The sequence below is a fragment of the Haliotis rufescens genome, unplaced genomic scaffold (assembly GCF_023055435.1).
Source record: "Haliotis rufescens isolate VD_foot unplaced genomic scaffold, xgHalRufe1.0.p SCAF_3, whole genome shotgun sequence".
In the NCBI taxonomy this organism is placed as follows: Eukaryota; Metazoa; Mollusca; class Gastropoda; order Lepetellida; family Haliotidae; genus Haliotis; species Haliotis rufescens.
The window spans coordinates 67,116,127-67,141,311 of NW_025964001.1; the positions used below are offsets into that span (position 1 = coordinate 67,116,127).

Below are 25,185 nucleotides of genomic sequence, written 5' to 3' on the forward strand. Positions count from 1 at the left end.
CATTTGTGAAAGGTGGGGTGAGCAGAATGCATACTTAATATGCCTCGTCAATTTACATTTTGTCAAATCGAAACGTTAAATGTGAAAACTTGCGGAAATATATGCGTTCATTCATGTCGGTGATGGGATAAGTCAGCGGAAATTAATCTAAACTCTATCATTAATCGAAACAAACTCTTCACTGATCACCTCCTGTGCATTCAGTCATTTTCAAGATGGCGCTTGGACACTGGCTCGCAATGTTGTTGTTGATGGTCTCTAAATCAAATCCAGGTACTGATTTTCCTCTTATAAGAAATACATTTTCACGTTTGGGTTTAAATAAATACTGTCTAAAATTTTCGTAAGTTAAAAAATATTTTAGCTGTAATGAAGGGCTGGTAATGTTAGGCGTGTATAAAAAATGCTCCTAATAAATTGATGAGCATTGAACAATTTATGATTATTTTCCAGCTGCTGTATCTCTGATGCGGGGTTCGTCATGGACGCTCGATTCTGGTACTGAAGCTGCCGCCAACTGTTCTTCACATCAATGTGCATCATGTCACGTGACCTGGAGAAAACAGGGGGACCCCACGTTCCAATGGGGAAACGAAACTCTCCATTTCAACCCGGTTAAAAAGACCGACCACGGGAATTACACATGTACTGTAGAGGACAGCGAGGGTCGACAGAGGAACAATGGGACGTTGGAAATCTTGGTTATCTGTGAGTTATATTGTCATTGGCTTCCTGGTTAAAGCGTTTTATATAACAGTAAAAACATACAAATATAGAATAATAATATATGTAACACTCTTCAAATAACATTTTCTTCAGAAGAGAAGAGTATATCATAATCTGTATGTCTATACACACAGTTGACATATTCTTGTTAAGACTTGTTATAAACTTTCTTGTTTCTTATTACTGTCCGTCCCTGTGATCCCTAAAATTAATTTTAAAACAGTTTTAAGTACAATTTAAAAACGTTTTCAAGTCAAATTTCGGTCTTGCTCCTGATTTTTTACCGTTTGCACGAGCTTTCCGAACCAAGCGGTTGATCACCGGCCCGTCTCTTTATTCCTCAAGCAGTAGGGGGCGCGACCAAATGAAGTCACGTAGTGCAGTGGAATATAGTTGACGTTCATAGATTTGTAACCTACAAACTAAATAACAAATAAACTCCCCCTCCTCTCCCTACCAGGTCTGTTTGAAACAAAGTCATGAGAAACGAGACATGTCAACTGGTCTTAACAGTACCTTGACACAGAGTAATCGTTCACCTATTCGCAAGTTAACTACGTCGTATTCAAAATAATGAAAATATAGTTATTAATACAAAGATATCTTTTTTCGGATCACTCTGAAAACATATCAATCAAGTTTTTTTCGTAATTCGGGCCACATCTTACATAGGAGAGTTGTAAGATAAATAACATTTTAGGTCACATGCCAGGAGTGTTACATCTATGTCGATCTCATTCTAAATAATTTACATAGATATAAAGCTATCAAGCGTAGTACATTGATATCACATGATTTAAATAAATTTGCAAACGTTATATTACCTTTATAATATTTCTGTAATGAGGTAATCAAAGTATATCTCAAGTGAACATATTTCTTACATACAAAAAAGACATGGTATTCATCCTCTACTAAATTAAAGTCCCATTCATTACATATAGATTCTGAATGACGTATATTTAACAATGACCTTTTACGAATAATGTTGACTCGAAAGTTGTGAAGAGATATTCGAAATTTACACATTGCTCTAACTTATCGTTTGTCTCTGAGTACTGTTATGTATAAATCGGGTTGCAGAAGAGATTTTACGTTAGCATAATGCACTAAAAAGTAGACGACTTTAAACTGTGGTACAATGATTGGTAATAGATACATCTTAAGATTCTTCTAAATGCTGATAAAATGGAATAACTGCACATAACCGCAATTAAATAACATTTGTCTCACATACGAATCCCAATTGACTTTTCCATTCTCATCTAATACTTGAAGGGGTGTCGACCTTCATTTTCAAAAGCTTAATCCAGTACTTCATTACCCTTATTTGCGTATTTATAAACAAACAATGACAATTTACCCACACCAAGAAAACGTTTAAAATAGCATGTTTGCATCTTTTTAATTGTATCATAATAATTTTATACTCCATATTTCCAAACCATACATCAGTATTGTAGCGATTTTACAGTCACATATATTACAAGCATTCGAGAAATCTATAAATCTGTCATTATTAAACAAATGAAAAACTGGCCCTATTGCCTTCCGTGCTTGCAAGGCAAGAGTTTCATATGCTTTAGACCATATTAATTAGCCGTGAGAACTTAATTCCAAGATATTTATATTACATTACCATGGTTACCGTCTTTATCTTCACATTATCCAGCGTCCATGCTTCATACTTGGTTATTATCCCTCTAGTTCTAAATACAATAACATTTGATTTATCAAGATTTACATACAATGCCCATTTCAAACAATATGCATTTAAAACATCTAGCTGTCTCTGCAAGCTCCGAACAGTATACGAGAAATGTACAATGTCATCGGCAAATAAGAGTAACATCAGATCTTCAATACTTTGGGTAACAAATATACGGTAACCATGATCGTAAGCAACATACATTTCCAACACAAGCTCATTAATAAAGAATATAAATAAGACAGGCCCCAATCGCCGCCTTGTCTTACCCCACTAGAGGTGTTAAAAAGAAGTTTTAAAGCAATCAATCTTAACACCTGCTTTTACAGTTGCATACATACTTTTTAACAAATTGTACATTTTACCATGGCATCCTTTTTGTAAGAGTAAATATAGCATTTTTCCCTATCAACATAATCAAACGCCTTTCTGAAATCAATGAATGCACAATAAAATCTGCCTTTTGGCTTACAGTGATATTTGGAACATAATGCATGCAACGTAATGATATGATCAATGGTAGAATATTGTGAACGGGAACCTGCTTCGGATTCTGAAATATGCTCATTTACCTCTATCCAGATTCTAAGGCGTTTTTCTAGAATAGACGTAAAAACCTTCCCTAAGATATTCAAAAGAGAAATGCCCCTGTAGTTGTTAGGATCCGTTTTAACTCCACTTTTGTATAATGGTATTATCATCCCTAGATTCCATACCATGAAACTTGGTCATAGACAAACATTTTTTCAGATCCCACTGAAAGCATATCCCTGTCAGTCAACAACCTTTCCGTTTCAAATACTTACTATACAAGCAAGGAAGGTGCCGATGTCACTCTGTCATGCGCAGTGGACGGCTTTCCACCACCACTCGTCAAGTGGCACAAAGATGCTCGTGCTGTGAAGACTGATAACCTTACTCAGAAGTATGGTCTTCATCAACCGGCGGGGAACAGTTTTCTGATTTCCTATCACGTGACTAGCGCCGGATGTGAAGATGAAGGTGCTTATGTGTGTCAGGTTGGCAACGGCGTAAATGAAACTGCACCCATCGAGAAATTCATCATTTTTAAAGTTGGATGTGAGTCTTTAACCATTGTTAAGTGGGCGTGGTCTGGTGGTGTTCGGAGATTTCAAAGAGCATCATACTCCTGAAAGGGGCGGTGGGGTAGCTTAGAGGTTAAAGCGTTGTTCGTCACACCGAGTTCCCGGGTTCGATTCCGTGACATTGCTGGAATATAGCGAAAACCGGCGTAAAAAAATACTACTACTACCACCACTACCACTACTACTACCACCACCACCACTACCACTACTACTGCTACTACTACTACTACTACTACCACCACCACCACTACTACTACTACTACTACTACTACTACTACTACTACTACTACTACTACTACCACTACTGCTACCACTACTACTACTACTACCACCACCACTACTACTACTACTACCACTACTACTACCACTACCACCACTTCTACCACCACCACCACTACTACTACTACTACTACTACTACTACTACTACTACCACTACCACTACCACTACCACTACCACTACTGCTACCACTACTACTACTACTACTACCACCACAACTACTACTACTACTACTACTACTACTACTACTACTACTACCACTACTACTACCAATACCACCACTTCCACCACCACTACTACTACTACTACTACTACCACTACCACTACCACTACAACTACCACTACTGCTACCACTACTACTACTACTACCACCACAACTACTACTACTACTACTACTACTACTACTACCACTACTACTACCACTACCACCACTTCCACCACCACCACCACTACTACTACTACTACTACTACAAATACCACTACTACTACTACAATTATTAAGGAAGGGGTTTCGTGGCTTTTATTTATTGTTGAAATATAACGGCTGTAGACCATACTCATTGTTTTAAACTGCAGTTCCAGAGGTCAAACAAAGAATTACTTGGATTTCTGAGACAATTTGGGATTTCGAAACATTCCTCAGATATAATATCGTGATTCCATTGATACATTAATGTTTTAACGTGTAGTTATGTATTAATGATCTTGCCTATCACTGCTGACTATTGATACACGTCAACGTACTGGGTAGAACGACAACAGGTAATAACAGCACTATGAGTTTCCAATGATGATTTAATTAGACAGAATCAAGTTCTAATTCAATAATTATAAAACATCATGTTATAAGTAAATTAGAGGCGAGTGAACTAATGTGTTAGTTGGATTATATGTTGTAGTTTTTTTTATGTTTTGCACATATGTTTTCTATTGGGTACAGGTTCAGGTACAAGAGTCACAGTTGACAAGACCATGTTGACAATCCAATCTGGTGAGTGTAAATTGTTTGATAGGCATTACTTAGAAGTTGACGGATGACAAGGTAGACACAATTCTATGGATAACAACTTCTTTAATACTGTGAAAATTGACGTTTCGGTATAGATCCTTATACCGTTGTCAAGCAAGACTGAATGAGGGTACTTACTTGCTTATATTGGAGATATTGCAGCGTATTTCGCACACGGGCCCGGCCAAGCCATTTAATGTGTTTCCAAAAAGGGGAAAGTTGTTTGGCAATCCAGTAGGGGTGTTTTAGTGGTTGCTTATATAGAATTTTGGAAATTTTGAGATTTGGAAAAAATGCCAAGAGGGTTTGGGAGGCGAACTAAGGGATCTGAGTATGGAAGTTTGTTTGTTTGATTATGTGGTTTGGTTTTGGTAGTTTATTGGGGTTTTAAATGCGATTAGTCCTGTTTTGATTAAGTATACGCCTAAGGCTTTTAATTTTTCTATTTTATTTTGTGGATTTAGGATTGCTTCTAGAGTAAGAGCCTTATTTAGATTTAGGGTGGTTTGTAGTGTAGTTCGGTGTGTTAGGTGGTGGGTGCAGTGTATGAGTGCGTGTTCTGGGGTTTCTTGTTGTTTGCAATGTGGGCAGGTTCCTGTTGTGTGTTTTCTTATTATTTTTAGGTGGTTATTTAGGTTGGTATGTCCTGTTTCGAGTTTAGTGATTACTCTGTCGATTTTTTTGGACTGATGTAGAATTTTTGGTTTGGTTAGGTTTTTTTTTGAGAACCCTTTTGATTTGGCTATTTGAGTTTTGATATAGGTTATGCCATTTTTTGGTGATTTTTTGTTTGTTGACACTTTTAATTTCTGATTTGGAGATGGGTAGGTTTAAGCTTATTTCTGGGATTTTAAGGGATAGTTTAGCTGCTTTATCGGCGTTTCATTGCCGTATATTCCTACGTGGGCGGGGATCCAAATGAATACTATTTGTTTGCCTGCCTTAGTTAAACCGTTTGAGCTTTTTAGTATTTGATTTATTAGTTCAGGGCGGTTTTTGGCGTTTTTATTTTGGAGGGCTTGTAGTCCACTGAGCGAGTCGGTAAGTATTAGGATTTTTTGTTGTTTTTCAGATTGTTGATTATGAAGGGCTGCGGCCATGCCCATAGTAGTTCGGCCGTGAATATTGATTGATTGTTTGGGAGTCGGTAGGATTGTGTGGCTTTAGTTGGTTGTGTGATATGGACTCCGAAACCTGTGTGTTTGGAGATCGGATCTGAGGATCCGTCTGTGTAAATGTGAAACCAATTTGGCCATTTTTCATGTATGTATGCTAGTGTGGTGGTTTTGGCTATTTTTGGGTCGGTTTGTTTATTTATTGTGCTAGCTAGTGTTATGTCTATTTTTGGTGTTTTAAGTTTTGGGGTGAAGATATTTGATTTTTTACAGTTTTGTTTAAGATTGTTTATTTGGTGTTCATTTAAGTAATTGGTTACTCTTTGGGATATTGGAGTAAGTAGAGGGTGTTTTCGAGCTAGGGCTTGGTTATTGGGGCTGATATGTTTGTTTATTAGGTTTTGGATTAGGGGTTGGATTGAGACGCGGCCCAGAAATTTAGGGTTAATTGTTCCCTACGTAGACTTAGTGGCATTTCTCCTGTTAAGGCCTGGAGTGAAGTGTAGGAGGTGCCATGTTGAGTGCGTGTTATTAGTTTTAGAGCCTGATATTGGATTGAGTCTAGTTTTTTGCTTAGGGATTGGTTTAGGGTGTCGTATATGGCACATCCGTATTCTATTTTAGATCTAATTAGTGATATATAGAGTGAGAGGAGGGTGTCTTTGGAGGCCCCCCAGTTTGAGCCAGTTAGGCATCTTAGCGTATTTAAATCTTTGCTACATTTAGTTATTAGATTATTTATGTGAGCGCCCCATGAGAGATGTTCATCGAAAATTAGTCCTAAGAATTTGGTTTGTTTTAGGAATTGGATTTGTTGGTTGTTTAGCTGGAGTTTTGGGTAGTCGGGTTTCATGTTTTTGTGTTTAAATACTATTCCTGTAGTTTTTTCCGAGTTAAGGGAGAAGCCCCATTTGTCAGCCCATTGCTGTATTTTGTTTAGAGATTTTTGAAGTAGGTTTTGGGCCATTTTAATGCTTTTTGTGCGGATCCAGAGGGCTCCATCATCCGCGAATTTAGATGTGTTTATTTTAGGGGATAGGCCCTCGAATAGATCATTTATCATTGATATGAATGAGGGACATAGTACAGAATATATATAGTAGGTGGAGGGTTAACAGTAGAGGATTAACAGTAACAATAATGCCATACATGAGTGGGATAACGTTGGTAGGTGTTGACAACAAAGGGATAATGCTGTCACAACACGATGGACAGAGAACACATAGGTGGAAGCCAATAGGGCCATGAAGCCAATAAACAGGATAAGTGATTATTGCTTGATGAGACCATATCAGCAACTGTCCCAATCACAACATCAACTGGGACAACGTCCAAATCCTCGCCAACAACCTCAATGATTTCACTAAAAGAAAACTAACAGAAGCAGTCCACATTCGCCGCCACATGCCATCAATCAACAGAGATCAAGGCTATTTCATCCCATCCGCCTACTATGAACTCATCAAGCAAAAATCACTTATCCTGTTTATTGGTATAAGGATCTATACCGAAACGTCGCTTTTCACAGTATTAAAGAAGTTGTTATCCATAAAATTGTGTCTATCTTGGTGAGTGTAAGTGTCAATGGGTACCTCAATTATAAGCTATTGGCTTAAATATAAGAACATGTACACATTTTTGACAATATGATTAGACTGGTTCCGTATAGGTACGAGTAGAGCCCTTACCTGCTTTCTGTGATATTTATATAACCTATGCTATGAAGCCGAGACATGGAGGACAACAAAGGCCACCACCAGGAAAGTGCAGACTTTCATCAACAGCTGCCTGAGAAGAATCCTCCAGATCACTGGCCCAACACCATCAGCAACTCAGACCTGTGGCAGCGTACCAACCAACTGCCAACCGAAGATGAGATCCGGCGCAGAAGATGGGAATGGATTGGGCATGCCCTGCGGTAGCCAGTCAGTAACATCACCATACTGGCGCTGTCATGGAACCCCCAGGGAAAACGAAAAGGAGGACGGCCAAGAAACACCTGGCGACGGGACCTCGAGGCAGACAGCAAGAAGATGGGACACACCTGGAAACAACTAGAGAGGGCAGCACAGGACCGAGGACTCTGGTGGACTATTGTCGGCGGCCTATGCTTCGGGAGGAGCGACGGGCATAACTAACTAACTAACTAACTATGCTACTGGTAATCCAGGACACGTTGAACCAACTCACAAAACGCATTTGAGACAAGCAGGCGGTGCACATAATTTGGGCAAACATATTTGGTTTGTTACAGGTGGAGAGGGTGTATGCATTTTGTGCACGTGCAGGTCATAACGATAAAATTGACAAAGCTCCCCTGGACACACGTGATGCTCATAAGACGTGACAAGTAGATACCAGAATTCTCTAAAGGTCGTTTGATTGAATCACACGACACTTTTCTTTATTGCTCTCTGGGGTAAACAAAAGTATTCCATTTTTACAGCAAATGAATATACCCTTCATTGTCACGATATTTCTCAATTGTTGTCACAACCCGTGAAGATCCGGGACAGAATAGGTCTTCAGCAACCCATGCTTGCCGTAAAAGGCCACTGTGCTTGTTGTAAGAGGCGACTGACGGGATCGGGTGGTCGGACTTGCTGACTTGGTTGATGCATGTCATCGTATCTCAATTGCGTGGATCGATGCGCATGATATCAGTCGCTGGATTGTCTGGTCCAGACTCGATTATTTACAGACCGCCGTCATATCGCTTGAATATTGCCGAGCGCGGCGTTAAACAACAAACAAACAACCAAACAATTGTTGTCACCGTTTTTAGCACGTACTGTTATGTGCTATTGAACTCGCCACTAGAACTCTTTGTTAGCAGAGGCAGGACATGCACATATCCATCGTACTACTTGTCGCGGACCACCCGCTACCCCTTTCTTCACAGAGTGTGTCTGTAGAGGAGGCGAACATCTGTCAGGGGAAATAAGTTCTCATAATTATTCAGATCAGGGCTGTTTTGCTGACCTTGTTTGTCTCTTCATTCCAGGATGGTCGTACACGTCCTACGTCATGAGTGGATGCTTAGCCCTGGGAGCTGCTCTCTATTTGATAGTTGTCTTCATCGTAATTAAGGGTAAATTTCATCACGCAATTGCCCATAGACTTAAGCGAGTCATTTAAAGAAACAGAAGACAGCAGACAGTATAGCCTTCAAGGCATCCTCGTCATCATGTCTGGACTAACATTGTGTCTAAAAATGGCGTTGCTCATAATATCAACCACTGGTTTGTCTGTTTCAGACTCGCTTTAGTCAGAAAAATAAGACCATCACCCGGCTTGATCGGCTAACGCTGAAGGGCAGGAAGATGAGGACTTATGTTTGACTTCTGCCATACAAATGACATATTCAGTGCAATCTAAACTAAGAAGACTTTTACATCTAGACGTGCATCCTTCTCCTCTTAAATCGCCGTGAACTGAACTGGAGACTGTCATATTGTTGTATGTGTATGCTGTTTCACGTTGTTTCTCACAGGCCTCCACAGACTGTGCAAGCCAAGGGTCTCAGCAACAGATTACCAAAAAGGTGCGTACCGATACATGTTTTAATTTCTAGATAGCTTTTCCGAATAGGCATTTCCTAATGTCATTCACAGAGTGAAGCTAGCGTCATGTGTAAAATATAATAGGCTATTTATATTGCGCATATCTCCACACCACTCAGGGGCATGCTTAAAGCGCCATTATTACCCCGGTCACTGGATCAGTGTGCACTCAAGAACCATTCTCAGCTCCCTGGGGAGTATCCAACCCAAGCTGCCTGTGGAATTCAGCCGTATTACATATTATTTGAGACGTCGTCGTCGTTGTTAATGAATAAGCATATTAAGAACATATTTTATATTATGCTGTTATTTACGATGTCCGGAGTACAGTTCTTCTTTTGTATACACCGTGCAAATCCGAAAATTAGTCCTTGATGAAAAGAGGACATCGGATTACACATGAATGGTTTAATAATGTCAGCTAATGACCAGAAACGGTCAGATACATCAATTAACTTCATAAAGACGATTTTGAAGTATCTCTTATTGCTGGGGAAGAATAACATCAACATTTCACGCACATGATTTGTATGTTTCGTTTCGGTAACTGGGTGATATGAAATTTCAAACAAACCAACATGTCGACAAACAGGATATTAAATTAACCTTTCCCGTATACTTCCCCGCCTTCAGGGCTTGGAAGAATAAAACAATACTTCCTGAAAGCCAACATAGACACAAAAACAATATCAAAACAACCTAACCCAATCCATCCCCCATTCATACAAACCTATTAAAAGTTCCCAAAGGAATTCAATATTTCTATAAAATCTTCTGCCAAAATAATCAACACTCGACAAAATGGGGTTTTTCATCCTACATGATGACACCATATCTAACGATTGGTCACTGTGATTCCCTTTAGATGTACAAAAAATACTAGTTTACAATGGCCCCAATACAGAAAACGACACCTTATTTTACCAAATCATTTCTCTGTCAAAAATAGGATATTTCGATAGCAGTAGTTATAGCTTCTGCACCAAAGACATTGAAACAACCACTCATATATTCTGAGATTGCAGGAAGGTAAACTTTATCTGGAATTTACTTGAAAAATGGCTTTACGAAAATAAAAATAAACTTGAAATTTCAAAGAGACATGTACTACTTGGTAATCCATGCAGAAACAATGATCCAATCAACATAATTCTTATACTCTTTTCAAAAAAATGATTTTCAAAAGTAAGTTTCACAAAACTATCCAACCATTCTATACGTTCAAGACTGAAGTAAAACAATACTCATAGATTGTAACATCGATTGCTAGATGCATAGATTTAAGTTCTGATCGTTAGACTCTATGTACGTTTCCACTCCAGTGCTGTACAGTATGTACAGAGATTGATGCTAGTTCATACCACCCGAATGTCACTGTTAATTGTTTCTCTGTAAAATGTTGATAAATGAAACAAAACAATAAAATAAAAATGTTTAGTATGTACAAGATAAAGACACATATTTTCAGTTCACTATGGCATCGCGTGCATGTTGAAAAAGCTATGCTTCTTTACAGGAAATCTTCGATCGCTGTCTGTATCTGTGAATCCAAATGCAGTCGTATACGATGAAGTGGACGAGAGTCTTGCGATGACTGCCCTCGACCCCCAGTCCAAAGCCCATCCAGCACGACAGCATTAACGTTAACGTCAAAACCTGACAAAATTTTGACAAAAACATACATATTTTAGGAACACAGTTGAAAAGTCGAAAGAAAAAATGAAAATATATATCCACGCAATAGAAAATGTTTAGTTGAATATCTCAACTCAACTATATTTGATTAATGTGAGTTTAAGGTGTTCAGATGTTTCGTCCCATTCACGCTTTCACGATTTATTGGCATCTGTTACCAGAGAGAATTCACGACACGGAAATGTCACCGTTCTGAAGAACGAAGCGTCAGAGAATGTATTTGTATGGCTCAATTAATATTTGAAATGAATATCGTATTAGTTAGTGGTATAAGTCAGCCTGCGATCCATATCTAAGTGTTAGAAAGCGTCCATGAAGTAATCTTTCAATCAAGAAGCTCTTTTTCGCTGCACGTGCATTTATTGTCTCAGATATGAACCAAAACATTGCTAATGATGAAGTTGCATTTCATTCTACTTGAATTTCACCATATATTAAAATAATGAAGCATCTTTTGGAAATATATTTTCCAAAGAAACAGTAAGTCCACTTTTGTGTAAATCGATGTACATTTAGCACCATATGTGTCTATTGTTGTTTTGAAATCTTCAGATGTATCTGTTGGAAATTAAAAAAAATCCTTCATTCATATTTAATGAGTAACATATGTGTCTATTGTTATTTTGACATCTTCAGATGTATCTGTTGGAAATTAAAAATTCATTCATTCATTCATTCATTCATTCATTCATTCATTCATTCATTTACACACACACTCCGCCACTTCTCTTCATACCTTGCGCTGATGTGCTCCAGACGTTTTTACAAACTGGAAATGTCACAGCTAGCCTATACTAGAAACAGTTAGTTTCCAAGAAAGTATCATTATGAAATGCGAGCCGTTAGTTTTGTTTTAATGGAAGGTACCGAAAGTAGTGAGTCAAATTGTCCTCACACGAAAAATAATTTTGACATCCAGCTAAAATGCAAAAACATATCTCTCACTAATAATGAAACACTGAAACGCCGCAAAATCAAATGAAAATCACGAAAAATCAAAATGTAAAGAAAAACTATCAAAACCCGTTTTTCCTCTCTGTGAATATATTGAGTTTTCATTTTATAATCTGTGATTCTTATTTGACGTTTATACGGTTTCAATGAACACATTGGTTTTAAAGAGATTTTATCAATATTCAGTTCCTTATTTAATGTTTCTGAAGTTTTGTAGTGTTTTTCTAATTTCCGAAAAAACCGTTTATCATACATGGAGTTGTATCGAAAAACACATTGTCATTGTGAAAATATTTCAATGTCCCTTATGGGCTACCGTAGAATAACAATATTCTAATTGAGCGTGTTTTTCACCTGTGTAGTATAGGTCCCCTTGAACAACAAATAACCACAAGTCGTGTCCCGACTCCTTTATATAGAAATCTCATAATTTAACATCAGTTTTACCTGTTCGTTTAACTCGTCATTTTTTATGAACTTTGAAACTGTTGGGTGAGTGAGTGAGTTGGGTGTAACGCCGCTTTTAACATTATTCCAGTTATATCACGGCGTGTCAGCTTAATGTGGGAGGAAAGCCCGAAGTGATGCCGGTCTCAGACGTTTACCACTTTGGTGAAACCCACGAGCACGGGTATGGTGCTGACAAACCTAGAAACATAATTGGGGCGAACCGGGATTCGGACCCACAATCATAGGTTTCTGGCGTGCCCAAGGGATGCAACTCTGCACAGCGAATCGCGGCGCCTTAGACGACTTGGCCACCCGTGCCCCCTGAAACTGTTGGGGTGACTGATGTACGCAATTAAAGTTACACATGGCCCGCTATTAAAATGATCCAGCGGTGGGAAGCACCATATCTATTTCCTTGTGCAGAGTCACTGAAACGTGACCTGCCTAAAATAAAGGAAACTGAAAGAGAAACAGACATGACTGCAGACATGTGTCTGCAGCATCAGTGTGTGAACGTTCCAGAACGTACCACACTACACCATAGGCACCAAAGACATTTCCTACAAAACCACACATTTGATTTCATATGCAACAATATTACAGCCACCCCGAAACACAACTTGTACGACTTGGTTACGTGTTCTTATAAATATAAGCGACAAAACCCTTTCCATATTCATATGAAATCTCTGCTAAAAGATTTCAACTATATATCATCAGCATGTGTTTATGAATCACTATCAAATTGAAACGTTAAATGTGAAAACTTGCGGAAATATATGCGTTCCTTCATGTCGGTGATGGGATTAGTCAGCGGAAATTAATCTAACCTCTATCATTAATCGAAACAAACTCTTCACTGAACACCTCCTGTGCATTCAGTCATTTTCAAGATGGCGCTGGGACACTGGCTCGCAATGATGTTGTTGATGGTCTTTAAATCAAATCCAGGTACTGATTTTGCTCTTGTAAGAAATACATTTTCACGATTCTTGGGTGTAAATAAATACTGTCTAAAATTTTCGTAAGTTAAAAAATATTTCCAAGAAATTGATGAGCATTGAACAATTGATTATTATTTTCCAGCTGCTGTATCTCTGATGCGGGGCTCGTCATGGGCGCTCGATTCTGGTACTGAAGCTGCCGCCAACTCTTCTTCACCACAATGTGCATCATGTCACGTGACCTGGAGAAAACAGGGGGACCCCACGTTCCAATGGGGAAACGAAACTCTCCATTTCAACCCGGTTAAAAAGACCGACCACGGGAATTACACATGTACTGTAGAGGACAGTGAGGGTCAACAGTTGAAGAATGGGACGTTGGAAATCTTGGTTATCTGTGAGTTATATTGTCATTGTGTGTTTGATTATAGTGTTTTACAGTAAAACATACATATATAGAATAATTTTATATGTAACACTGCTCGTGTGACCTTGTTTTCAGAAGAGCAGATTATATCACACCAGAGACCATATAATATAATAATACATGTATATGGTCTCTGATCACACACAGCGGACATATTCATCTCGAGACGTATTGTAAACGTTTTTGTTTCTTATAACCGTCCGTCCCTAAATGTGAACACTAATATTTATTTAATTTGAAGTACTTATAAAACACCCTTTTAAGTCAAATTTCGGTCTTAAATCTGTTTTGTTTCTTTTGCACGTGTCTTCACATCCATAGCTTTCCGAACCAAGCGGTTGATCACCGGCCCGTCTCTTTATTCCTCAAGCAGCAGGGGGCGCGACCAAATGAAGTCATGTAGTGCAGTGGAATATAGTTGACTTTCATAGATTTGTAGCCTACAAACTAAATAACAAATAAACTCCCCCTCCTCTCCCTACCAGTTCTGTTTGAAACAAAGTCATGAGAAACGAGACATGTTAAGTAGTCTTAAAAGTACCTTGATACAGAGTAATAGTAATACGTTCACTTATTTGCAAGTTAATAACGTCGTATTAAAATCGATGAAATATAGCTATTAATACAGACGGTTTTTTTCAGATCCCACTGAAAACATATCCCTGTCCGTCAACAACCTTCCCCCTTCAAAGACTCGCTATGAAACCAAGGAAGGGGCCAACGTCACTCTGTCATGCGCAGTGGGCGGATTCCCACCACCACTCGTCAAGTGGCACATAGATGGCGGTACAGTGAAGACTGATAACCTTACCAAGACGTACGGTCTTCATCAACCTGTGGGGAACAGTTTCCTGACTTCCTATCACGTGACTGGCGCCGGATGTGAAGATGAAGGTGTTTATGTGTGTCAGGCTGGGAACGGCGTCAATAAAACGGCACCAATCGAGAAGTTTTTCACGTTAGAAGTTAAATGTAAGACTTTCACCATCATAAACTGGGGATGGTGCGGTAGGGGGCGGGGGATTCAAAGAGCGTCATACGACTCTTGGATTCTGTATCGAGGTAAAGTATTTCTTTCAGTTTCAGCTGCAAAACCAGATATCATTGATTTAATATTGAATATTGCTAAAAGCGGCGTAAAACCATACTCACTCACTCACTCCAGTCAGTTCTCATTCATGTTGGCTTACATTGTCACTAAGTGAGTATAAAAGTCTATAAGTGGAACGCTGCATTTTGCAGTATTTACGTGCTTGTGTGTCTATGTGTGAGTGTCTGTGCTTGTACTACTTGCTCAGACTACTTCCGGTTTTACTGAGATACCTTGTCGCTGTTAAACATAGAACTCGAAAGTCGGTCGATCAGTGTTACAACATTCAAGACCTTAGTAAATCTTTGGAAAAGGTTTTTGGTAGGCATTTCCAAATTTGACGCGTCAAATGATGTCTGATGTATTTTTGGATTCTGTATCGAGGTAAAAAAAATTTTTTTCAGTTTCAGCTGCAAAACCAGATGACATATTATTTAATTTATGAGCCTGATTTTGGGGGTAGAAGAAACACCTTGCCATAATGTATTTGTATTTTTGTGGCAGGCATTTTCTTGTTCAAAGGTCTGAAGCATAATATATTTTTCAAGAATGTTGAGGGACACTTCATATTTTTATTGATAAAATCCCTAACCTTCAAGGTATTTGGTTAAACCATTTAAAACATTGTAACAATATGGGTTGCAAATAATGATTTAATTGGACAGAATTAAGTTCTAATTTAATATTTCATATTTGGTACAGGTGCACCCAAACTGCAGGATCCAGCCAAACAGCCATGGACCTGGTCAGCACGGAGAGGGGAAACCGTGGTGGTCAATGTCACGGTGCTGTCCAACCCTGAGTCCCATGTGGCAGCCTGGAGGCGGACTGGAGCAGGCACAGGCAGGGGGATGCTGGACCAGGGTGATGCTGACCACAGCTTGAATGAGACAGCTGTGAATGGAAACGCTCGATACTTTGTATTAAGTCATTATAATGTGACCGAGACGGGACAGTATATGATGACAGTGACCAATGGTCTTCTTCCTAACCTGACTCTGAACTACACAATTCTCGTTGATATGGCCGTGAAAAACCAATCTGGTGAGTTGTTTCTTTCAATGGGGACTGAAATATAAGAACAAGTAAATACACTAGAAGAGCCCTAAGATGCCTTCTTCTGTCAGGTAAACTAGATATTTGTTCCCTCTTTCCAATGAAGACATTCAATAAAGGGGATTATGTTATCAATTTGTGTGATGAACAAAGTAGAACTTGGGTAATCAGAGGTCTCTGTCAGGATTGATCTGGATGACCTGTAGCATCGTCCTCCAGGGTCGAATCTCACAATGTGGACCAGTGGTTTGCCTGCTCCAGGTTGTTTCCCGATGATGACTAATTTACTCATGTTTTCTGTTCATCAGAAACAGTTCCTGAGATGGAGGATTGTCTGGATGCTGGTAAGTATTGATAGGAGAGGTAATACTTTATCTGGCTTCATATATTAATGAGTCTTGCTTGGATCCAGTCAGTTCTTGGGCGGTCGGGTAGCCTAGTGGTTAAAGCGTTCGATCGTCACGCCGAAGACCCGGGTACGATTCCCGACATTGGTACATTGTGTAAAGCCCAGTTCTAGTGTCCTCCGCCTATTGCTGGAATATTGCTAAAAGCGGCGTAAAAACATACTCTCTCACTCACTCCAGTCAGTTCTCATGTTGGCTTTCATTGTCACTAAGTGAGTACAAAAGTCTATAAGTGGAACGCTGCATTTTGCAGTATTTACGTGCTTTTGTGTCTATGTGTGAGTGTGAGTGTGTGTGCTTGTACTACTTGCCCAGACTACTTCCGGTTTTACTGAGATACCTTGCCGCTGTTTAACATAGATACCCCTTTCAGACAAAGTATACCAACCCCAAGACGATCAGGCATCTTTCCCCTTTAATAATGCCTCAAGGCAGGGTAACAATAAGTACCATGCTTTAGCGTCTTTTGGTATGATCGTACACTGACCTTCCGCTCTTCGGGAAAACCTTTCTGAATTCGCTGACTTTGTTTTCCTTCAGTATGTGTGTACAAGTCCTACATCATCGGTGGAGGCGTAGTCGTGGGGGCAGGCATCATTGCTGTAGTTGCCATCATCGTTCTCAAATGTAAGTTTCTCACTCCCGGGGTTACCGAGGCCTTGTCGAGAAAACAGCAGGCCATAGCAGACTGTATACAGTCTCTAGGGCATCCTTGTCATTATGTCCAGAACTAACATTGTGTTCTGTCATTCTGTTTGCTGTTTAACGCCGCATTCAGATATATGACGGTGATCTGTAAATAATCGAGTCCTATCCATTGACAATCTCATTAAAATCAGATCTTAGATCTCGCTATCGCTAAACAAATCTGAGGACATCCCACTACGGGTCACGCCAGAATGACCTTTCATTTGACCGATCAAAGTGTCGCTTACCAGATCATGAAAGTGACAGTCGGAATGTGTTTTCTAATCATGCAATCTCGAAAACGTTAACACGTTGTATTCCGAACGACTGATTCCGTCAAAATTATCGTCTGTCTCTCGCTTCCGTGGGATAAACATTTGAACGGAGAAGGTATTGCACAGTACGTGGGAAGCACTGCCATACAATCTCAACCATATATTAGACATTCCGGAATGTTTGTTTGTTCAGTTTTCCAATTTTTTATCGAGAACTATGTCAACATATTTTTCAAGCGTAGTCTGAAATGGAAGTCGCCAGGTTGAAACGAGTGGCGTAAAGGTCGAGAAAGCTGCTTTCTAATTGGCTGATGTCGACTTCTTGTTAGTCATTTCAGTGGTCAGTCAATGTTCGCGAAAGGTCGTTCTGACGTGACCCGTAATGGGTTGTCCTCAGATCTTTGTTAAGCGGCAGCGAGAACCTAGATCTGATTTTAATTTGATTGATCCATTGAGATCATGAGCATCGATCTGCGATGACATGCATCAATCAAGTCAGCAAGCCTGACCACCCGATCCGGTTAGTCGCCTCTTACGAAAGGCATAGATTTCTGAAGATCTTTACGGGTCTGAAACGACGATGGTCATAGTATTAACCACTTGTTTCTCTGTCCAAACTAGTATATTTTCATTCGTGAAATGTAGCTTTATTTGTATTGGATGTATGGACTAGGAACAATACGACCATCACCAGGTATGATAGCTAACCCTGTAGGACAGGCAGAGTGGAGTGGGTTGGGTTTTAACGCCGCTTTTAACAGTATTCCAGTTATATCGCGGCGTGTCAGCTTAATGTTGGAGGAAAGCCCGAAGTGATGCAGGTCTCAGACGTTTATCACTTCGGTGAAACCCACGAGCACGGGTATGGTGCTGACAAACCTAGAAACATAATCGGGGCGAACCGGGATTCGAACCCACTGTAGTATTATCAGACGGATACAGGTGACCATGTACTTCCAGGTAAGCGACGGACCGACCCTGCTGCGTACTTCACCGGAGATGACGATGACATATTCCGTGTCATAGAGAATATATTACCGCCGGTGACACCCGATGTTGCTGGGAACAAGAACTACTTCAACAACTCCTGCAACATCAGCAGCAACAGGCCCTTCCACGACACACTCGTGTGAGATACAACATCATGTGACATGGATACAACACCGTGTGACATGGATGTGACATGTATACAACACCGTTCGGCATGTATACAACATCATGTGACATGTATAGAATACTGTGTAACATGGATGTGAAATGCATCCAACACCACTTGACATGTATATAACACCGTGTGACATGGATATAACACCGTGTGACATTGATGTGACATGTACACAACACCATGTGACATGTATATAACACCGTGTGACATGGATACTACACCGTGTGACATTGATGTGACATGTACACAACACCATGTGACATGTATATAACACCGTGTGACATGGATGTGAAATGCATCCAACACCACTTGACATGTATATAACACCGTGTGACATGTATATAACACAGTGTGACATTGATGTGACATGTACACAACACCATGTGACATGTATATAACACCGTGTGACATTGATACTACACCGTGTGACATTGATGTGACATGTACACAACACCATGTGACATGTATATAACACCGTGTGACATGGATGTGAAATGCATCCAACACCACTTGACATGTATATAACACCGTGTGACATGGATACTACACCGTGTGACATTGATGTGACATGTACACAACACCATGTGACATGTATATAACACCGTGTGACATGGATACTACACCGTGTGACATTGATGTGACATGTACACAACACCATGTGACATGTATATAACACTGTGTGACATGGATACTACACCGTGTGACATTGATGTGACATGTACACAACACCACTTGACATGTATATAACACCTTGTGACATGGATACTACACCGTGTGACATTGATGTGACATGTACACAACACCATGTGACATGTATATAACACCATGTGACATGGATACTACACCGTGTGACATGGATGTGACATGTACACAACACCATGTGACATGTATATAACACCGTGTGACATGGATACTACACCGTGTGACATTGATGTGACATGTACACAACACCATGTGACATGTATATAACACCGTGGGACATGGATGTGAATTGCATCCAACACCACTTGACATGTATATAACACCTTGTGACATGGATACTACACCGTGTGACATTGATGTGACATGTACACAACACCATGTGACATGTATATAACACCGTGTGACATGGATACTACACCGTGTGACATTGATGTGACATGTACACAACACCATGTGACATGTATATAACACCGTGTGACATGGATGTGAAATGCATCCAACAGCACTTGACATGTATATAACACCGTGTGACATTAATGTGACATGTACACAACACCATGTGACATGTATATAACACCGTGTGACATGGATACTACACCGTGTGACATTGATGTGACATGTACACAACACCATGTGACATGTATATAACACCGTGTGACATGGATACTACACCGTGTGACATGGATGTGACATGTACACAACACCACTTGACATGTATATAACACCGTGTGACATGGATACTACACCGTGTGACATTGATGTGACATGTACACAACACCATGTGACATGTATATAACACCATGTGACATGGATGTGAAATGCATCCAACAGCACTTGACATGTATATAACACCGTGTGACATGTATAGAATACCATGTGACATGTATACAACGCCATGTGACATGGATGTGATATGTATACAACACCATGTCACATGGATGTGACATGTATACAACACTGTGTCAAATGGATGTGATATGCATCCAACACCACTTGACATGTATATAACACCGTGTGACATGGATGTGAAATGCACCCAACACCACTTGACATGTATATAACACCGTGTGACATGGATGTGACATGTATATAACACTGTGTGACATGGATGTGATATGCATCCAACACCACTTGACATGTATACTACACCGTGTGACATGGATGTGACATGTATATAACACCGTGTGACATGGATGTGAAATGCATCCAACACCACTTGACATGTATATAACACCGTGTGACATGGATGTGACATGTATATAACACCGTGTGACATGGATGTGAAATGCATGCAACACCTCTTGACATGTATATAACACTGTGTGACATGGATGTGAAATGCATCCAACACCACTTGACATGTATATAACACCGTGTGACATGGATGTGAAATGCATCCAACACCACTTGACATGTATATAACACCGTGTGACATGGATGTGACATGTATATAACACCGTGTGACATGGATGTGAAATGCATCCAACACCACTTGACATGTATATAACACCGTGTGACATGGATGTGACATGTATATAACACCATGTGACATGGATGTGAAATGCATCCAACACCTCTTGACATGTATATAACACCGTGTGACAGGGATGTGAAATGCATCCAACACCACTTGACATGTATATAACACCGTGTGACATGGATGTGAAATGCATCCAACACCACTTGACATGTATATAACACCGTGTGACATGGATGTGAAATGCATCCAACACCACTTGACATGTATATAACACTGTGTGACATGGATGTGAAATGCATCCAACACCACTTGACATGTATATAACACCGTGTGACAGGGATGTGAAATGTATACACCACTTGACATCTATATAACACCGTGTGACATGGATACTACACCGTGTGACATTGATGTGACATGTACACAACACCATGTGACATGTATATAACACCGTGTGACATGGATGTGAAATGCATCCAACAGCACTTGACATGTATATAACACCGTGTGACATGTATAGAATACCATGTGACATGTATACAACGCCATGTGACATGGATGTGATATGTATACAACACCACTTGACATGTATATAACACCGTGTGACATGGATGTGACATGTATATAACACTGTGTGACATGGATGTGAAATGCATCCAACACCACTTGACATGTATATAACACTGTGTGACATGGATGTGAAATGCATCCAACACCACTTGACATGTATATAACACCGTGTGGCATGGATGTGAAATGTATACACCACTTGACATCTATATAACACCGTGTGACATGGATACTACACCGTGTGACATTGATGTGACATGTACACAACATCATGTGACATGTATATAACACCGTGTGACATGGATGTGAAATGCATCCAACAGCACTTGACATGTATATAACACCGTGTGACATGTATAGAATACCATGTGACATGTATACAACGCCATGTGACATGGATGTGATATGTATACAACACCATGTCACATGGATGTGACATGTATACAACACCGTGTCAAATGGATGTGATATGCATCCAACACCACTTAACATGTATATAACACTGTGTGACATGGATGTGAAATGCATCCAACACCACTTGACATGTATATAACTTCGTGTGACATGGATGTGACATGTATATAACACTGTGTGACATGGATGTTAAATGCATCCAACACCACTTGATATGTATATAACACCGTGTGACATGTATATAACACTGTGTGACATGGATGTGAAATGCATCCAACACCACTTGACATGTATATTACACTGTGTGACATGGATGTGACATGTATATAACACCGTGTGCCATGGATGTGAAATGCATCCAACACCACTTGACATGTATATAACACTGTGTGACATGGATGTGAAATGCATCCAACACCACTTGACATGTATATAACACTTTGTGACATGGATGTGAAATACATCCAACACCACTTGACATGTATATAACACTGTGTGACATGGATGTGCAATGAATCCAACACCACTTGACATGTATATAACACCGTGTGACATGGATGTGAAATGTATACACCACTTGACATCTATATAACACCGCGTGACATGGATGTGAAATGCATCCAACACCACTTGACATGTATATAACACCGTGTGACATGGATGTGACATGTATACACCACTTGACATGTATATAACACCGTGTGACATGGATGTGAAATGCATCCAACACCACTTGACATGTATATAACACCGTGTGACATGGATGTGACATGTATACAACACCATGTGACATGGATGTGACATGTATACAACACCGTGTGACATGAATACAACACCATGTGACATGTATACATTACCATGTGACATGGATGTGACATGTATTCAACACCATGTGACATGGATGTCACGTCAAGCCAGTGTGACATTGTTTTGCACACTTTACATTTTTGTTCATGATATGTAAAAAGTGTCCTTTGTTGGATAACAACGCTTCATATTTTTGTGGATCTTCTATCAAGGTTCAAATTCGAATTTTTTTTAACCGTTGAAATATAGGAACATTAAATCATTGATCACCAGTAAATTAGAGTCGTAATCATTTCCAGCTTTCAACAGTTAATACCCAGCCTTGAAAAACTGTTTCCTTGTTGAAAGGGGAATTAGAAACGGCACTCTTATTTTGCATACAGATTTCAATAGCTTAGTTTTTGTACATAGGAATATGAAAAAGAATTATGAAATGCATATTGCCTTACATGATGTGTTATTTTCCTTTGCTTGAAACTATTACCGTAAGTAGTCAGTAAAATAAAAGTAAGACCATTAATTTTAGTTGTGTTCTTTTTTCCTATCTTTTTGCTCGCTGCCCTAAACACAGCTAAGACTGTAGATCCAAAGCTTGGCAATCTCTCTGAGCACAACCCGGAAGTGACTGCATGGTAAACATGGAGGTGATACAACAGTCTTCCTTCTTGGGAGGGGGTGGTGGGTTAGCCTAGTGGTTAAAGCGTTCGCTCGTCACGCCGAAGACCCGGGTTCGATTCCCCACATGAGTACAATGTGTGAAGCCCATTTCTGGTGTCCCCCGTCGTGATATTGCTGAAATATTGCTAAACGTGGCGTAAAACCATCCTCACTCACCCACTCTTCCTAATGGATATGTTTCAATAATAGCTCTGTATCACACAGTGTTTCAGAACGAAGGTTCAGAACAAGGCCGTCTCCTTGGTGTAGTGGGTAGAGAGTCTGCCAGGAGAGTTTGTGGTCGGAGGTGCGATCCCCGACCGCGTCATACCAAAAGACGGTACTTGTTGTTACCCTGTCCAGCGTTCGGCATTACTCTCACTGGCGGCTCGGACTGAGCATGCTGTGTGGGTTATATCCGCGGCATGATAAATCAATGGACTAGCATTCTAAGTCAGGACAAGTACTAATCGGACATCAGCTGACTGATAGGACTGCTAGCAGTAATTTAAGAGCCCCTCGAATCGATTAGAGAGTACAAATCAACCAGAAACCTACTCCACTAAATCAGAAAAAGATTTGAAATTTGCAAAACAAGGAATTGATGTCTTAAACTTCAATTACATTCTCTAACTAAAATCAGTTTCCTAAATGTCCCACATTAATTCAAATGTCAAGAACCGCCAAGAGTGTCATTCTCCTCTGCGAACACCATTGTTCTATTATAATTAAAGGGACACGGGTGGCCCAGTCGTCTAAGGCGCCGAGATTCGCTGTGCAGAGTTGCGTCCCTTTGGCACGCCAGAAACCTATGATTGTGGGTTCCAATCCCGGTTCGCCCCGATTATGTTTCTAGGTTTGTCAGCACCATACCCTTGCTCGTGGGTTTCACCGAACTGGTAAACGTCTGAGACCTGTATCACTTCGGGTTTTCCTCCCACATTAAGCTGACACGCCGTGATAAAACTGGAATACTGTTAGAAGCGGCGTTAAACCCAACTCACTCACTCACTCACTCTATTATTATTAAAGCGACAAAACCCTTCCCGTAATCATACGAACTCTCTAAAGAGTTATATATTTTTAATATATGATTTAAAAGTGCCAGTTGGAATTAAAAGACCGTGTTACCGTACATTTACAAGAGATAAGACACCCGAATGTGCGCCACATTCGTCACCACTCGCCCCTTTCCTTAACCTGCAATTCGGCCTGGTTACGAATGTGTGTGGCGCTTAAAAATGAGTGGACTCGTTGATCGATGTGGAAATGGAAACTATAACATTGTATCATTTTAAAAACTATTTACAGGAGAAACATCAATTCGTCGAAAGAAAAAGACACTGTACATAAACATATTTTAAACAGAACTGGGAAACAATTAATGATATGATGTTGTATCTCATGAAATTAATATCAAAATAGCCTATTATTGATCCATGCACATGTACCGCCCTGAAATATATTTTTTTCTAGAAAACAGATTCTATGATTGCTGATTGTGTGCTTTCAATTAGGTGCCTCGCTCTGGGAGTGTTGGTTAGAATCCTGGATGGGATTCAACCCAAGAAGAACTGGAATCTGTACTTTACTGAGAAAGTATTATCCCAAATGTAACATTTGTTAGATTGTATAGGTTTTCTTGTGATACCAAATACATGGTGCTTGTAGCTACAAATCTGTTCACGGTGACCTTGACCTTGAGTGCAACATAGATAGAAGGGGCAGTGCTAGGAACAACACACACATTCACAAAATTAATAAAATGTATATTCATCGTGAAGATTTATCCATATATATTTGCTCTTTATAAAACAGCATGGTTACCACGGAAACGCACTAAAAAGACATGTTACCTGACACTTTCAAGTCGGCTTAATTGGTTTTGGAAAAACTAGAG

At 39.8% G+C, this 25,185-nt stretch overlaps 2 protein-coding genes across 2 annotated transcripts; both read left to right on the forward strand.

Moving 5' to 3' along the window:
* Positions 1 to 215: 215 nt before the first annotated feature.
* Positions 216 to 11,146, forward strand: LOC124151467 (Down syndrome cell adhesion molecule-like protein 1 homolog). Its single transcript, XM_048403483.1, has 7 exons — positions 216 to 273; positions 454 to 708; positions 3,185 to 3,514; positions 4,759 to 4,809; positions 8,947 to 9,033; positions 9,436 to 9,486; positions 10,974 to 11,146. Exons 1-7 carry the CDS (start codon positions 216 to 218, stop codon positions 11,144 to 11,146), a joined length of 1,005 nt encoding a protein of 334 aa, XP_048259440.1.
* A 2,212-nt stretch (positions 11,147 to 13,358) lies between these two features.
* Positions 13,359 to 18,984, forward strand: LOC124151468 (hemicentin-1-like). The gene is made up of 7 exons (XM_046523955.2): positions 13,359 to 13,555; positions 13,691 to 13,945; positions 14,618 to 14,947; positions 15,768 to 16,109; positions 16,430 to 16,465; positions 17,069 to 17,155; positions 18,451 to 18,984. The coding sequence occupies exons 1-7, from the start codon at positions 13,498 to 13,500 to the stop codon at positions 18,621 to 18,623; spliced, it is 1,281 nt and encodes a 426-aa protein (XP_046379911.2). The 5' UTR covers positions 13,359 to 13,497; the 3' UTR covers positions 18,624 to 18,984.
* Positions 18,985 to 25,185: the final 6,201 nt, after the last annotated feature.

Coding starts and splice junctions, on each gene's coding strand:
- LOC124151467 (XM_048403483.1), top strand. CDS start 216: ATGGCGCTTGGACACTGGCTCGCAATGTTGTTGTTGATGGTCTCTAAA. Junction 274..453: donor GGTCTCTAAATCAAATCCAG/GTACTGATTTTC, acceptor ATTATTTTCCAG/CTGCTGTATCTCTGATGCGG. Junction 9,034..9,435: donor TGTCTTCATCGTAATTAAGG/GTAAATTTCATC, acceptor TGTTTCTCACAG/GCCTCCACAGACTGTGCAAG.
- LOC124151468 (XM_046523955.2), top strand. CDS start 13,498: ATGGCGCTGGGACACTGGCTCGCAATGATGTTGTTGATGGTCTTTAAA. Junction 13,556..13,690: donor GGTCTTTAAATCAAATCCAG/GTACTGATTTTG, acceptor ATTATTTTCCAG/CTGCTGTATCTCTGATGCGG. Junction 16,466..17,068: donor GGAGGATTGTCTGGATGCTG/GTAAGTATTGAT, acceptor GTTTTCCTTCAG/TATGTGTGTACAAGTCCTAC.